We start from the raw sequence: 15,643 nt of genomic DNA, 5'->3' as shown, positions 1-15,643 counted from the left end.
ATATGCCTTTTTTTGAATCTTATACTGACCTTAAGTCATGCAGAGCTGTTGCAAACTGACAGATCTTTGATTCACCCTGGAAGCCTGACAAAGTGGAAAGCTAAGCAGATCATGACTCTTCCTGGGTAATCAGTGCACAGTCAGGGTCTCTAGGTTCAAGGCAGGTAAGGAGCAAGGGAGACACAAAATGAGGGACAATTTTCAAAAACGGACTTCAGTTTTGCAGATTGTGAATAGTCATTTTTACTAGCCACAGAAACTTCATGACATAGATCCAATACCTTACATATTGCTTAATAGTTTGACTTTTTTTTTTTTTAATTACACAAAATTTTGCTGTTCAGGCTTGCTATCTTTGGTCTCCTTTACAAATCTCTCAAGATAGTACTTTTTTTTTTTTTTTTTCATAGCCTCTGAAGAAGGAATTCCTGTTTTTGAATTATTGGGAATCATTCAGACTGGAGAAGTGGGCACATGAGAACCTAATGAGGTTCAACAAAGCAAAGTGCAAGGTGTTGCACTTGGGCCAGGGCAATCCCAGGTGTTTTATACAGACTGGGCAAAGAACCCTTTGAGAGAACTGTGGAGAAGGACTTGGGGGTCCTGGTAGACCAGAAGCTGGACGTGAGCCAGCAGTGTGTGCTTACAGCCTAGAAGGTCAGCTGTGTTCTGGGCTGCATTAAAGAAAGGTGGCCAGCAGGGACAGGGAGGTGATTGTCACCTTCTACTTGGCTCTTGTGAGGCCCCATCTGCAGCACTGCGTCCAGGTCTGGGGCCCCCAGTGCAGGAAGGACATGGAGCTCTTGGAGCGGGGCCAGAGGAGGGCACTAAGATGACCAGAGGGCTGGAGCACCTTTCCTATGAGGAAAGGTTGAGAGAACTGGGCTTGTTTGTCTTGGAGAAGAAAAGGCTCCGGGGAGGTGGTTCCAATATTTGAAAGGAGCATATAAACAGAAGGGAGAATGGCTGTTTACAAAGGTGGATAATGAAAGGACAGTGGGGAATGGTTTTAAACGAAGACAGAGGAGTTTTAGGTTAGATATTAGGAGGAAGTTTTTCACACAGTGGGTGGTGACGCACTGGAACAGGTTGCCCAAGGAGGCTGTGGATGCCCCATCCCTGGAGGCATTCAAGGCCAGGCTGGATGTGGCTCTGGGCAGCCTGGTCTGCTGGTTGGCGACCCTGCACTTAGCAGGGGGTTTGAAGCTAGATGATCTTTGTGGTCCTTTTCAACCCAGGCCATTCTATGATTCTATGATTTTTATTTATTTATTACAGTGTGGATGAGATCTGATGTGTGTAGTGTAGAACATTAAATACGCTTGTATTAGCCTCAGAGAGCCTTTTATTTTGGCTTAAGAGCCAAGAAGGAAGAAGTATCTTTATCATCCCAGTACAGATGGGGTACAGATTAGGCAGAGAGAGTTTAACTGAGTGCTTACTGTCATACAGTTTGAATCTTCTGTGCTGGTGTTCACTTCATCTAATTACAGTGTCATCCTCCTTTTCTGGGGAACTCTTGTGTGCTGTGGAATATTCTGTCTGTACCAAAAAATCTGTGAACTGGTCTAGATTTATGAGATACTCGTGACAAATGTAGACAGACCATCCAAGGACTGAAAGACAATGGACTGTGCGCAAAGTAACCATTTTCCTTTGTTTTTAATTCCAGATCCATTTTCCTCTCTATTTCTTCTTGTGTGCCAGCTGATAGGCTAATTAAAATCCTAATACAGTAGACTGGTAGAATATCCAATTAACAAAACTAGTCAAAACCAGGTTTTCATTATTCTCACCCATACATCTGTTCATCCAAATGTTTTTAATCTGTGATGCTCTGCAGAGAGAGCAAGGATGATTTTTTTACTTCTGTCCTCAGCTCACCCAGTAGAGTACTGGTAGCTCCAATTTTAATGGTGCAAAAAAATACTTTTTATTGTGCCTTTAATCATCACATCTCTTCAGAAGGTGCCGAAGGGACCTTAGGACTTTACAAAAGCACCAATGTTCTCCTGCAACCATTTAGATTCTTTTCTGACTTCAGGTGTTCATGTCTGCAACGTCCCAAAGTGGCCCCAGAGAATAAATCAAACTTCATTTCCTTTTGAATTAAACATGTACAGGCATCTGATTACATTGGTGGAATATAGCTGGGAAGTCAAAAATTAAGCAGCTGCCTCTGTGAGCCTCTTATTGCTTAAATCATCGTTTGTGATATACAAGGAGTCACTGCAAGCTGAATAAGACTACAGGGATTTACTACTTTCCCATATTCAAAGCTTTAGAGTATTTCTTCTTGTGATTTAGTGAGCACTCCAGAAGGCAGTGGAGCTGCAGAAGCAGAACCCAGCCAGTGGACATGTAAAGTGTGTTCATCTGCTTTCCAGGAGCCTCAGCTTTTGACAGGTAAGGAGTGCTAAAAATTGATGATGGTACTGAGAGGCGTTAGGAGAGTTCCATTTTTCCAGACTGCAAAGCTATATCCTTGTCCATGATGTAGTAAGATAAAGATTTTATGTTTGTGTTCCTTTGACAAAGAAGGTAGGGATGAGGGGTAGGTAAAATGATGTTATTAATATGGCAGCAAGCAATCTCTGGGCAAACAGCTGAGAGATTGAATCTAGAAAATCGTTATCAAGAAAATGATAGGAATATTAGGAATATCAAGGACAGGGAACTGCATAAACAGTGTATAAGATCAGTAAGTGATCCCAGCTTGCAGTTACTGATACTGTCTGGTGTTTGTGACACAGATATAGTAATAGTAATTAAATGTGTTTTTTCTGCATTTCATTTGCAGCTATTTTATTCCGTTTAAAATATTTGAGAGCTGTCACCATTTGACTCATTTTTGAAAAGGACACTCGGGTTGCTAAATAACTTGGGTATTTGGAAAAATGTACCCATTATCATAGAATCGTAGAATCCTTAGGGTTGGAAGGGACCTTTAAATGTAATGTAGCCCAACACAGCCGTGCTGAACAGGGACATCACAGCTACATCAGGTTGCTCAGGACCTTATCCAGTCTCATCTTGAAAGTCTCCAGGGACAGGACATCAACTACATCTCTGGGCAACCTGTTCCAGTTCCTCACCACCCTCACTGTAAAAGACTTTTTCCTCATGTCCAATCTAAATTTACCCTCGTTAAGGTTGAAATTATCAGGGGCACAACCTGTTTCCGGTTACATCTAACAGACCTCTTAAAAACTGTAGTCAATGTTAGTAATTATGTGAATGTTTATCAGACAGTTTGCTTTTAGTTAGGATGGTATTGTGACTGCTTTTGAAATAATTTGAAGTGAGTCACTGTTAAATGAGGTTGACCTGTTCAATAGGCTTCAGATCGATCTATCCCTTAGTATCCTTCATGGCAACCTCTTTATACTCTTGCTCTTTCCATCCATTCAGAACACTTGATGAGTCACCTGGAACAAGCTAAATGTGCCCCCCAAACCAGCCAAAGTGAGGTTGTTGCAGATAAAGTAACAGAGGCTCCCCCTGCGGATCCACCAGTGGTTTGTGATGCTGCCAGTGCCAGTACAGACTCAAGGAGAAAGGCCAGGCGGGGAAGGAAGATCAAAACAACAAAAGCAGAAACAGAAGCACCCCTTGTTGCTGAAGAGAAAGATCCTGCAGGTAAAACAAAACTGTAGAAAATGCTAAGTCATACCCCGCCTTCATGTGTCTTTATTTCTCAAAAAGGCCTACAAAGGAGCACAGAGACAGGGTGAGGTTTTTAGGACCATCTCTAAAGCAGAGGAGTACAAACCTGTCCTTCTGTCAGTTCCAGGTCTGCAATAAAGGTTGCAACATCTATAGTTAGATTACCTGCATTCTCCTGCAAAAGTTTTAGGAATAGAAAGGGCCAGAGAAATGCAGGATGGTGATTATGAGAGACCTGCCTAGCTTCCTGCAAGAATCACAGAATGACCAGGATTGGAAGGGACCTCAAGGATCATGAATCTCCAACCCCCCTGCCATGTGCAGGGCCACCAGCCTCCCCATTTAATACTAGACTGGGCTGCTCAGGGCCCCATCCAACTTAAAACCATTTCCCCTTGTCCTGCTATTATCTACTCTTTCCAAAGGAAGGAACAGGAGAAGAAGCATCTTCCCTCAAGCAGAGATACTTTCCTTTCTCTGACATAGGGTGGTGTTCCTGGAAGGGGCTTTTTTCAGGACCTTGCTGTTCTTTAAGGGAAGGTTACGTAGAATATTTCACCTTGCATATAGTCAACTGGCCCCTTAGTAGTAGGCTGTGGAAAGGTAAGACGTTGCACTTTGACCTGCGATTTAGTAGCCCCTTTTTGTATCTTGCAAGTCATGCTTACTCGTTAGCAATCTGTTATTTGTTATGCATATATCATTACAAAAGGAAAATCATGTATTAAGGTTTTCTTTCTAGCTATCACATTAATACTGTATTTTTATGATATGTTTGCAGTGGAACGTGTAGCTGACACTGCAGCTGAAGTCCCACCAGAAGAAGTGGCTCTGCCATCAGCTGCAGAAGAGAGGATAATGGAATTGGTTTTAGGAAAGGTGCCTAGCACCACCAGTAGCATCAGTTCAGTCACAAAGTAAGTGTTCTGGAACGCAGAATTTCCTCTCAGGCTTAATCAAGATTAAGTAGCATGCAGCAGTTCTTCTACTGGGCTCATAGGTACTCTTTTTCATTACTGTAAAAAATGTGATGCTGCTGCTAGAAGAGCCACAAAGATGGCTCATGTACTGTAGGGTGATGCATGGTTGATGAGATATTGGTGCTAGAGGGCTGGAACATATGATAATTTCATTTTCTGTCACGTGACAGGTTTAATTCAATGTGATCCCAAAGTCTCTTGCAGTTTCACAATGAAATACTGTGCAATTGAATATACTCCTATTGAATGTTGGTCATAAAACAGGCAAATAGATTTTTGCTTTAAAAGAAAGCTAACAATTATTCAGTCTGGTTTGTATTTTAACTCATAAATCACTTCATATTGATTTGAGTGTGTCACCTCAGACTTAGAGCAGTGGAAAGTGAAAACGTAAGTATACCAGAACCTCAAGGAGACTTTTAAATATCAAGGACTTTTAAAATTATTTTTCGTCTTTCTGACTTGGTAAAATTGGCTTCTTGATTTTTATTTTTATTTTTTTGCATAATAAAGTGCTTGTTAGATATTTCAAAATTAGCTAGTAATGCTATATACTACAGTCCTTAGCAGATACAGAGCCATCAAAAATGCATTCCAGCTGGTGGTGGTGCTGGGAAATAGAACACTGTTGCTTCTTGGTGCCCTGCTGCCTTTTTTACCATACGTGCTTTTTGCATGAAAACTGCCAAGATTTCTAAGCTAAAAGCATGCTAATGGTATTTTTTCAGAGGAGCAGAACGGATCCTTTGTGCTCCTCTGAGAGGCCTGAAAAGACAATCTGTGGGGTTGGTGGCTCCTGCTTCCTTTCTTTTTTGTCTTGGGTAAAGTTAATTTGAAGCAAGCTGCTTTCCAACATCTGCTGCTTCTAGCAGGTGGCTGAAAGGTCGTCTTCGCAATGATGAGGCTCCAGCGCTCCCTCTCCTGTCAGAAGCTGAGCATAACATCTTCTAGCTTTCGCCATCTGGTGGGACTTTCTTGCAACCTGTGGGATACCTTTCAGTCCCTGCCTTTCTTTCTCTGATCCAGTAGGTTTGCTCATCACCAAAACAGCATGTCCCTCAAAAGAAGTTTAATTCTCTCCAGTAGACATGGTATACGGCGGAAGCTGATAAAGCAACTTGGGGAGCACAAAAGAGTCTATCAGTGCAGTATCTGCAGTAAGATCTTCCAGAACAGCAGCAACCTCAGCAGGCACATCCGTTCTCATGGTAGGTTTGCTTTTGCCTTGCTTGTGCATTGTTTCTTTCTCTCATTGGTTCCACTTTTGAGTAAAAACATCTTAAGCTATTCTTAGATATTGGTATGCATTGTGTTAATAGAGCTCTTCCTTTTTTTTTTTCTTTTTTAAGTTATGCAGACTATAGGAACTGAAATTATTTAAAATTTGAATCTAGATACATATTTAAGCAGGGGGAAGGAGGCGCTGACTTTCCAAAACTATTAGTCCCTTTACAGATATATTCCCCCATCTGAACAGTCTCATGATCAATACTGCTGTGAAAATATCACCAAAGTGCTTCTAAAGATTTTGCAAAAAACAGCAGTTCAGAAAAGGGTGGGGGGGAATCAAACAAAATTGTCACTAGGTAAACTTCACTAGAATGAAAAAGGTTACGATCTACTATCTGGATCTCCTGAATTACTAAAGCTTCTGATCATTAGCCTGTTTGTTTTGTTTGTGCTTTGATTTCCCCTGTCTTGTCTTAGAGTTGATTATTATCAGTTTCTGACTACTTTTTTTTAATCTTGATTGATGCCCTCAGGTGACAAACTATTTAAATGTGAGGAATGCGCAAAGCTGTTCAGCCGTAAAGAGAGCTTAAAGCAGCATGTTTCATACAAGCACAGCAGGAATGAAGTGAGTGGAAATGACCAGCGGGCTTTTTCTGAGGTTATGTGAAAATGTGCAGTGAGCTTCCAGGTGCTCACTGGGGAGTTTGGGTCAATTATGTTTGAGCGGATATCTCTGTGAATTTCTTAGAAGTGAGGTAAGACTGATAAGGAGAGGTACCATCTTCTGTTAGAACAGCTCTTCAGTTTGGAAAGCATGGGCTTACGTAAGGCCATAAAGTTCTTTTTTGTGTCTCAGTTTCCTGTAGAAGGGTGTTTTCAGGCATCAGTTACAGTAAGACAAGCTGAAATTAGCTGCACCTACATGACCCAGAGGTGAGATTGGACTTCAGTTTATTGTACCAAACAGTACTGCTCTACTTTTGTTTGCCTGTCCTCGTTTATTTATCTCTGCCTGTTGCAGAGATAGTATATCAATACTCTGGGTAAAGGCTGCGTTAATGAGCACTGTGAGCCCATGTGTAAACTTACAGAGCTTATAGCAGAGTACTGTGCCTGCTGACGAGGGCTTTTTAGTTCTACTATCACCATATTAGTATTAAACATCCCAGTGGTGGGGTCTTATCATTGAAAATTTCTGTTGCCTGACATCAAGACCCAAGGCTCTCTTATTCCTGGCATCTATTTGAGAGCTAGAGGATGAGTCAGGTTACTTGCTTTTCAGAATTTCTCTGTCAGACTCAGGGTAATCAAGAAGACTGTTAGATGCACACAGGTGCATGGTCTATTGGTCTACTGTTGGTTTTTTTGTTGTTTTGTTTTTTTAGTAGAGATCAAATGTAGGAACATAGCATGATAACATAGCGTTAGAATTGTGCACCGGTGTATATCTAAACATCACGTTGAAGGCAGAAAAATTGGTCAAGATAAAAAGCAGAAAAAGTAATTGAGATTTCTCTGTCAATCATGACTCAACGTTTTCCCCTCTTAAATAATCTTTGTAATCCTCAGGTTGACAGTGAGTACAGATACAAGTGCACAACATGTGAAAAGGCTTTTCGAATAGAGAGTGCCTTGGAATTCCATAACTGCAGGACAGGTGAGCGTGGCTAATGTTTCAGCTTCCTCTCATCTTTATGGGTATACCCACAAATCCACCTCAGCATGCTAACTACAAAGGGAAAGCACACATTTGGATTCTTTTCATTATTGCAAGCAGCCTGCCACTTTCCTTTCTTCCTTCCCTTATAAAACTTCTTTTTGCAATAATCAAAGTAGAATCCATAATCTATAGAGTAATACATCCACTTATGTGTTGCCTTTTTTCTTTTCCCTGCTCACCCATAAAATATCGTCACTGGTATTTCACTTGTATGTTCACGGATACTCTGTCACTGTCTATGTTTAACTTTCTTTCCTGAAACTAAGTTTCAACTAATTTCTCTGAGAAAGAGGAACTGGAAAAGAGGTCGCTATTATTGATAGTCTGCAATTTTCAGAGATTAGTTTTCTTCTGCTTTTTCGTGCTTTCTTTATACTTAAAATAATCTCTCCGTATGTTTCCTTCTTGCTATCACTAGAGCCTGTCCTTTCCTTCCACAGCCTTCCCTTGTTATTACTCCTATTAGATGTTCTGAGTGATCTTATGCTTAGAAAATGACAGCCTGATTACTTTTATAGACACATGATAACTCCCTGTTCAGAATCACCTGGGTAGCTGCTGCCTCAAGCACCGTTCAAAATAAATTTTCTGATTTCCTTTGAAAGGGTACAGATTGAATAAGAACTCAGCCTTATGAAGAATGGGAAGCAAAGCTGAATGACCTCAATATTGAAAGAGAGTGGCTCATTTTCTTTCTGAGTTGACTGCTACCATAATAAGCAGCAGTATTTGCTCTCCGATTTGACAAATCAAGCAGTTAGCATCTTTGTGATTGCTGTAGTGTTGGCAAATTCCACCTAAAGGACCATGCTTTCATTTTCTGACAGAAGTCTCAACTACTGAATATAAAACAAATTTCCCATAGGCCTGTTACTTGTAATGTTCCTCTTCTGAGATTTTGTACTTTCTTCTGGAGTATACTGTACTGGCTGACATTAGGAGCCAATGCTGGCAGTATTCTGATGTTTAGATACAGCTGACAGTGTTCTGATGTGTTGCCATATACACAGCTATTTTACCATCATTGAAAACTTGAATCAACTGTAACTGAGTCTACTTTGAACATTATTTTAATGTATGCTAGACCATAATAGAAATAGACCAGGGAAGGAAGATATGATGGTAGTGTCAGTGTTGAACTGACATATGTTGTTACTGCTTTTGAAGAAATACTCTCCAGGGATTGTTAACTTCACAGATAGCAAACATGCACTTGGTGTATTGTTTGGTGTTTATTATACTTTTAATGAGAGGACAGATTTTAGAGTTAAAAAAAAATACATACTTCATTTCCTTCCTCAATCTATATATAATGATTGATTACTTGTATGCTATAACTCAGGTTTCACAAAAGAACTAAAAGATATGTCACAAACATAGAAAATTTGCTTTCCTTTTAAAAAGCTGCCTGGTTTCTCTTGCTTACAGATGACAAGACATTCCAGTGTGAGATGTGTTTCAGATTCTTTTCTACAAACAGTAATCTTTCCAAACACAAGAAAAAGCATGGAGATAAGAAGTTTGCATGTGAAATCTGCAATAAGATGTTCTACAGGAAGGATGTCATGCTGGACCATCAAAGACGACACCTGGAAGGTAAGCTTACCACCTATGAACCTAGTTATTATGGTAGGTGTCATTTTTAGTCAGTTTCTTGCTGTAAAGTTGCAGGTTTCAGCAGTATGTAAAGTTTATGAAAAGTAACAGTAATGAATCCTGGATCAGAGTTATTTAGATCTGAGAAACCTTTTTAGGAGCTGCACCCTTTTTTTTAACTTCACATGACTGGGGCAGTGCTGCTGACAGTCACATGAAAGCTGCTTGGCTCATCATGCAGTATCTGAGACTGCCTAATTTTATCAGTCTCTTTTTTTTTGTTTTGTTTTGTTTTGTTTTGTTTCTTTGATTTTTCTCTTTTAAATATGTGGTAATTAGAGTTATTTGAGAGCAGAGAATTAACTGAAAGTGACTGCTGTATAAATATAAATCTATTCTATAGGCTGCTACCTGACCAATATTGTATAAATGGAATGCTGTGTGATGTAATCTAGGGAGTACATGAAGATGAGATTATGAGATTTCAAAATTTCCAACATCTAAGGATGTTATGTTCCAGGCTGGACGTGGCTCTGGGCAGCCTGGTCTGGTGGTCGGCAATGCTGTACATAGCAGGGGGGTTGAAATTAGGTGATCATTGTGGTCCTTTTCAACCCACAGCATTCTATGATATGATTCTGTGTTATAGATACTCCTCAAAGGGTCTGGAAAAACTTGGACAATGACAGCTTACCAAATTATACGTTAAAATACCACTAGTGGTGTAGAAGATAAGAATGAAGGTGATATATATATAAAAATAATAATAAAGCAGTCAAATTATGTAATTTGTCACTTTGGGCTCGGCCAGCCATCACTGGACTTTCATGATTCAGCTCTCTGTGTCCTGAACTAGAGGACAAGGTTTTGAGTAGTGATGGCAAGAAGTTTCACATTCAGTTGTCACAGAACAGCAGCAGCCCTTTTCTTCATGGAAAGTAGCAAAGAAAGAGGTCTGTAATCGTCCTTGAACATCAGAAGTGATGCTGGGTTATTCTCTCTCCCCTCAGAGACTGACAAAGGGATTTCTAGTCTGGATATCTGATCAAAATACCAAGGCCTATTAGATCTGCCTGTTTTCTGTTATTGACAGTAAATTCCTGTTTTCAGACACATTACAGTTGGAGTAATGTCCAACAGGCCACAATACTTCCCTTTGGCAGAATTCTTCTGTATTCTTAAGATGGCATTTTTACTAAGAAATGATCCTTTTGCTAGCAATTAAATTCTGCATTGAGGCTCTTCCCAGTATTTCACTCTTCTTTACAGTACTCACCTGAGAGGGCATGCAGATTGGAGTGGAAAGCCATGGTTTATTTTTTTTGTTTTGTTTTTTTGATGGGGACTGTTCTGTAAAGGGGTGAGGCGTGTGAAAAGAGAAGACTTTGAACACAGCACGGAAAACATGGTTCGCTACAAGAAGGAGCCTTCAGGATGTCCTGTGTGTGGGAAGGTAGGCTGCTTTGCCAGCATGTGCCCCGTGAAGCTATGTGTTGTAGCTCCAGGAACATGCTGAGGGTACAGTGCCTCAGCTCTGAGACTCTAAATGAATTATCTTGACATAGAACGTGTTACCAGCCACGCATTAAAACACAGTAACTATCTACTTGAATAGACACACCGTCTGCCAAGAGGTTGAGGTAAATGACATTTAGTGCAGTATGTGCCACATCAGACTGCCTCGCAACTTACACAGATGCATAGTCAGTCAGCAGCAAGTCCTGAGGCCCAGCCAAGATGTTCCTCTTTCAGCTGCATGAGCTCTATTATATGCCCAAGTTCCACTACGGCCAGTGATTGTGGAAGCTGTTATGACAAAAATAAGAACAAAACTGAAGTTCAGACTAGAGTTTTTTCAGGACGTGCAACATGGTCACTGTGTCTGGCAGTGAATCCTCATGGCTTACACTATTTAGAGTGAAGATTTTCTTCCAGAATGAAAATGGCTACAATTGACTGTATTGAAAATCTGTTAGAATTCCAAGTGAATTCATTGTGTGATTGTGCCATTGTTGTGTTTTGGAGCTTAATATTCATTATCTGAAGTTGCTACTGTCACCAGTGCAAAGACTGTGGATTTTACTGGTGATATTATAAATGTTTAATGATTCATGGTGGAAGGTGTATTCAAGCAACACTTAAACTGGGGGGTAAGCTTTTGATTTTGATGCTTTCAGTATGTTAATTTCAGTGAAGATAGATCTTGTGCATGTATCTTTTTACAGATAGATGCAACATTCTTGGTTCAAAAGACACTGTCTAAATAAATTTACCCTATGTAATTCTGCTGCATCTACTTGTAAGCCCACCTCTAATAAGTAGGCAATTTCATTAAGTTCTTTGGAGCTGCATATATGTTTTGCTTTGTCACCAGTTTGTGAGGTCATCTGCTGGCTAGATAACAGATGTTCCTGTCTGTTTCTGGTCTGAATAAATAAAAAAGACAGGAGGTACATTCTTAGCTATCTGTTGGGTAACTTGTAAAGAACTGCAGCCCTGCTGGATGTGATACAAAAACCCATCCTTCTTTCTTTTAGGTGTTTTCATGTAGAAGCAATATGAACAAACACCTTCTAACACATGGAGACAAGAAATACACCTGTGAAATCTGTGGACGTAAATTTTTTAGAGTGGATGTGTTGAGAGATCACATTCATGTCCATTTTAAGGTACTGTGTTAATTGTTTGGTAGAGAAGTCATGTTATTTAGCAAACATTAACAAACATATGGATAAATATAGTGAGACCGTTACAGCCATGTGTTGTATGGCAACACAAGTGATTGTGTATCCTGTGTGGTGATGTTTCTGCTGCAGTCTAGCAAGCACTGTGTTCTGTACCTATGGCTCTGGGTTTCCACATGTGTTATTTCAGAATGCTCTTCTAAACTTGTGACTTTGCATGAGTCATTGAGGTGGATTGGTTTAAAGCAGAAAGAATAATTAAAAAAAGCTGCTAACAGATGTATTTTTCCAGCTGTAGTTTGGCTGAGATGAGGGTTTACTGTCATCCCCTCTCTGCACTGAAAAAAACTTCACCAACCAACAACAAAATTAACTGTTCCTGCTCTTTTCCATGCCACTGATTGTGATTCTCTTGTATATACCAGCATAACTGGCTGCGTGCTCAGTTCCTTACCTGGTTTTGTCAAAATGATTCAAATCATTTAAACAGGAAAAAAAAAAAAAAACAAAAAAACTAGCAGTGTCTAAACAGATGCTGATTATTTTGACATCACTTGGTTAACCCGAAATCTAAAGGAATTGTATCACTCAGTGACATTTGTAAATACTCTTATGTGGATGTAATACTGAACCCGTTGACTCTGTTTACATTAAAATTCATTCTATACACAAAATCTGGTATTATCTGTTCAGATGAATAGTTGTTTCTTGTTTAATCATGGACAGAGTGAATTTCTTTATCTTAATTGAATGAAATGGGAAGATAATCTAGATGATGTTGATAAATAGTGCTACAGCAGCTAATAATGTGATGCAGTCAGTGTGGAGAAAATGCTGTTGAGGTATTACATTTTGAAATAGATGTTTAATCTATTAAAACATAATATTCTTTCCTACTTTGCACAGGATATAGCACTAATGGACGATCACCAGAGGGAAGAGTTCATTGGTAAAATTGGAATCTCATCAGAAGAAAATGATGACAATTCTGATGAAAGTGCAGATTCTGAGCCTCACAAGTATAGCTGCAAAAGGTGCCAGGTAGCTTTAAATACTTTCAAATTAATTTAATGGGAGGGAAGGAGTGGAGGTGTCTATCAATTATTTATAACTATAAGTAATGTTGAAAATTAGGAAAGAGCAGGCCAGCTCACAGGTCTGCTCTCCTCTGCAGTGCTCTAATCTACAAAGTGATGTCATTCCACAAGACATGGTGGTGTTCTGCAAGGTGAATGCCAGACATTTAAAAAGATAAATGTATATGTTTCCCTGTATGCGAGGCAGCAAGCAAACAAAACTGGAGGAAGAAACAGTAAATTTCTGTTCATTCAATTCTTAGACTATGTTTTAATTATGTGCAAATTAAAAAAATATTTATGTTAAAGTGGTATTTCTGAATGATACCATTCACAATTTGACTCATTTCAAAAAGATCAAATGCTGTCTAGTGGGTATCCACTTTGGGGGATTAACACTCCTGTTAGCGTGCAACATGAACGCTTATTCTTGGCCTACTGTGTTACTACCAGGATGGTACTGGAATATACTTTGCTTACTTGTCAGCAAGCAGAGGAAGACTGTCAGCCTTTAACTGCATGGCTTTTGCCATTTTCTAAAGAAGTAATGAGGAAGAATGGGATCTTTGGGTTCTATATATTCATGGGGAGCACACTGCGCAGGAGTGAGAGGGTTGCAAAAAATGATCTGTGGGAACAGCAGAACTGGCCAAACTGGCAGTGGAGCAGGAGAATCTTGGGAGTTAAATCACTGGCTTGTCCTCTGGAAATCAGAATTTATATCACAGATACATACAATGTAGTGAAAGCATTTAGCCTACCTTCTCATGTAAAAGACTTGGAGATATAAGTACTTCAGGTTTCTGTTCTTATCTGCAAAACTGATTTTAAGCTTATATCAGTAAGCATAAGATGTGATCTCACCAGTTAATCATATACTTGCTAATTTTAATGTCTGGCACTTAATGGGTACATAAACTGTATAAAATATATGCTTCTAAATGAGGGAAATGTTGCTGTTTCAAATTAAAAGGGTGTTTCTGGAAGCTGGTCTCTTTTAGTGCTTCTGCAGGTGTTTGTGAAGTTTGTGAAGTGTAAGGCGATGGAAGATGAGTGTAAGCTATGGTGAGATAGGGAGGCTCTTTTTGGCTGAAAACTGATGCACTCCTAAAGGAGAACTACATACAAATGAGTATTAGTGAAATACGTGTTCCAAGATTTTAGGAGTCTCTCACTTAGTTTCCTTTTCCCAAAGGACATCTTCACCAAGCTGTACAGTGCTGTCAGCCATGCCCTGAATAGGAGCAAAATTAGAGCAAATGAACACGTTGTCGTGGCACTTTGCCCTGATACGTAGGAGCATATAAGAATATGCAACAGCTATTTAGCCCTGGTGGAGCTCCTGTCTGTTGTAGCTGTAGTGCTTCCAAGAGCTGAGCTGGAATCTCTGCCCTACAAATGCCAAGAAATACAAACTCCCTGAAGCTAGCGCTGATGCTTTCTCTGCAGAATGGAATACTATGCCTTAGAGCTCAAAAAACATTTATCTCTGTCTGTGGCATCGTTGCTTAAACGGCTAGTGAAGATTATACGTGGCTCTTTTTAAGTCTGTTCCTTGCTGCACAAATAATTGGAGGTCTTCTACTAATGTAGTACAAGAAGCACTTCTCTGTCCAAAAATAAGTGAACTGTATTCATTATGCTCTTCTGCCCTCTGTCAGCAAGGACCCAGAGATACCATACTGATCTGGTTTTCTGAGTGAGTTAATTGATGTTGTGTAGCAGAGTGCTTGTAATGGCCAAACAGGTTCAGTCCTGAATCTAGCTTTCAAAGATATTTTATCTAGCGATAAGCAGAATATTTCTGACTGCTGCTTCTGACTGTAGATCCCAATAATGTGCTACTAAACCACAGCTGTTTGCAAGGAACTTCTTCCCCTTTCATTCACTATTGGTTCATTTCACAGTTAACTTTCGGCCGAGGAAAGGAGTACTTGAAGCATATAATGGACGTGCACAAGGAGAAAGGCTATGGCTGTAGCATTTGTAATCGACGCTTTGCCTTGAAGGCCACTTACCATGCACACATGGTCATTCACCGGGAGAACCTACCTGATCCTAATGTGCAGAAGTAAGATGACTTGTTGGGCTGCTAAGAGGAGCTGTCTTTCTGTAGTCACGGTGGCTCTCTCATCCGATGCTATAGGAGAACTGGGCTATAATGAAATATATAACATTAGTAATTCACTTAGTGTTATTAATCAACAGCCTCCCAGTTCGGTCTTTGTAAAGTATAAATCTGTGCTTTTTAATAAGAATTAAAAAACAAGAACACGATTATGATTTGAGGACATAGCAATACCAAAGTGCTCCAATCTTACATTTACAGTTGAAGGAACTTGTCTAGTAATTACCAAATAAAGTTACTGACAGAAATATCTAAAAATCATCTCTGTCTCAGGGGAGGTGTGACAGTTTTGGTCTTTTTGGTTTCAGATACATCCATCCATGTGAAATCTGTGGAAGGATTTTTAACAGTATAGGGAATCTGGAACGACATAAGCTTATACATACAGGTAAAAATGCTGTGTTTCTTTATAATTATCAATATTCCAAAAAAATTTCTGTTGCCAGTGCCTGCCTTTTTTTTTTTTTTCCCCCAAGAAAAAAGCTTCTGGGTTTTTATTCTAAGTTACAATAAGATAAATTATCTATTTGTGCTTTAAGGTAGACCAGTTTTCTAAAGCA

At 39.6% G+C, this 15,643-nt stretch overlaps 1 protein-coding gene across 7 annotated transcripts in view; it reads left to right on the top strand.

Annotated features, from left to right (window-relative positions):
• Positions 1–15,643, top strand: part of PRDM15 (PR/SET domain 15) — a 36,024-nt gene that overhangs the window by 11,189 nt on the left and 9,192 nt on the right. For 3 of the 7 annotated variants that reach the window (XM_042810083.1, XM_042810081.1, XM_042810086.1), the window contains 12 exons: positions 2,308–2,406; positions 3,412–3,639; positions 4,448–4,583; positions 5,673–5,854; positions 6,410–6,504; positions 7,449–7,536; positions 9,028–9,195; positions 10,554–10,648; positions 11,733–11,864; positions 12,786–12,920; positions 14,863–15,026; positions 15,392–15,471. In XM_042810083.1, coding sequence (XP_042666017.1) covers positions 2,308–2,406; positions 3,412–3,639; positions 4,448–4,583; positions 5,673–5,854; positions 6,410–6,504; positions 7,449–7,536; positions 9,028–9,195; positions 10,554–10,648; positions 11,733–11,864; positions 12,786–12,920; positions 14,863–15,026; positions 15,392–15,471 — 1,602 coding nt within the window. Of the gene's footprint in view, positions 1–1,356; positions 1,643–2,307; positions 2,407–3,411; positions 3,640–4,447; positions 4,584–5,672; positions 5,855–6,409; positions 6,505–7,448; positions 7,537–9,027; positions 9,196–10,553; positions 10,649–11,732; positions 11,865–12,785; positions 12,921–14,862; positions 15,027–15,391; positions 15,472–15,643 lie in introns of those variants that run through there. The other 4 variants (XM_042810087.1, XM_042810084.1, XM_042810082.1 and 1 more) reach the window with 4 other exon arrangements.

Source organism: Centrocercus urophasianus, unplaced genomic scaffold, assembly GCF_019232065.1.
Source record: "Centrocercus urophasianus isolate 14NV4802_14NV808 unplaced genomic scaffold, USGS_Curo_1.0 seq_12, whole genome shotgun sequence".
NCBI lineage: Eukaryota > Metazoa > Chordata > Aves > Galliformes > Phasianidae > Centrocercus > Centrocercus urophasianus.
Note: the sequence above shows the minus strand (reverse complement) of the source record. Positions and strands in the feature narration are given on the sequence as shown.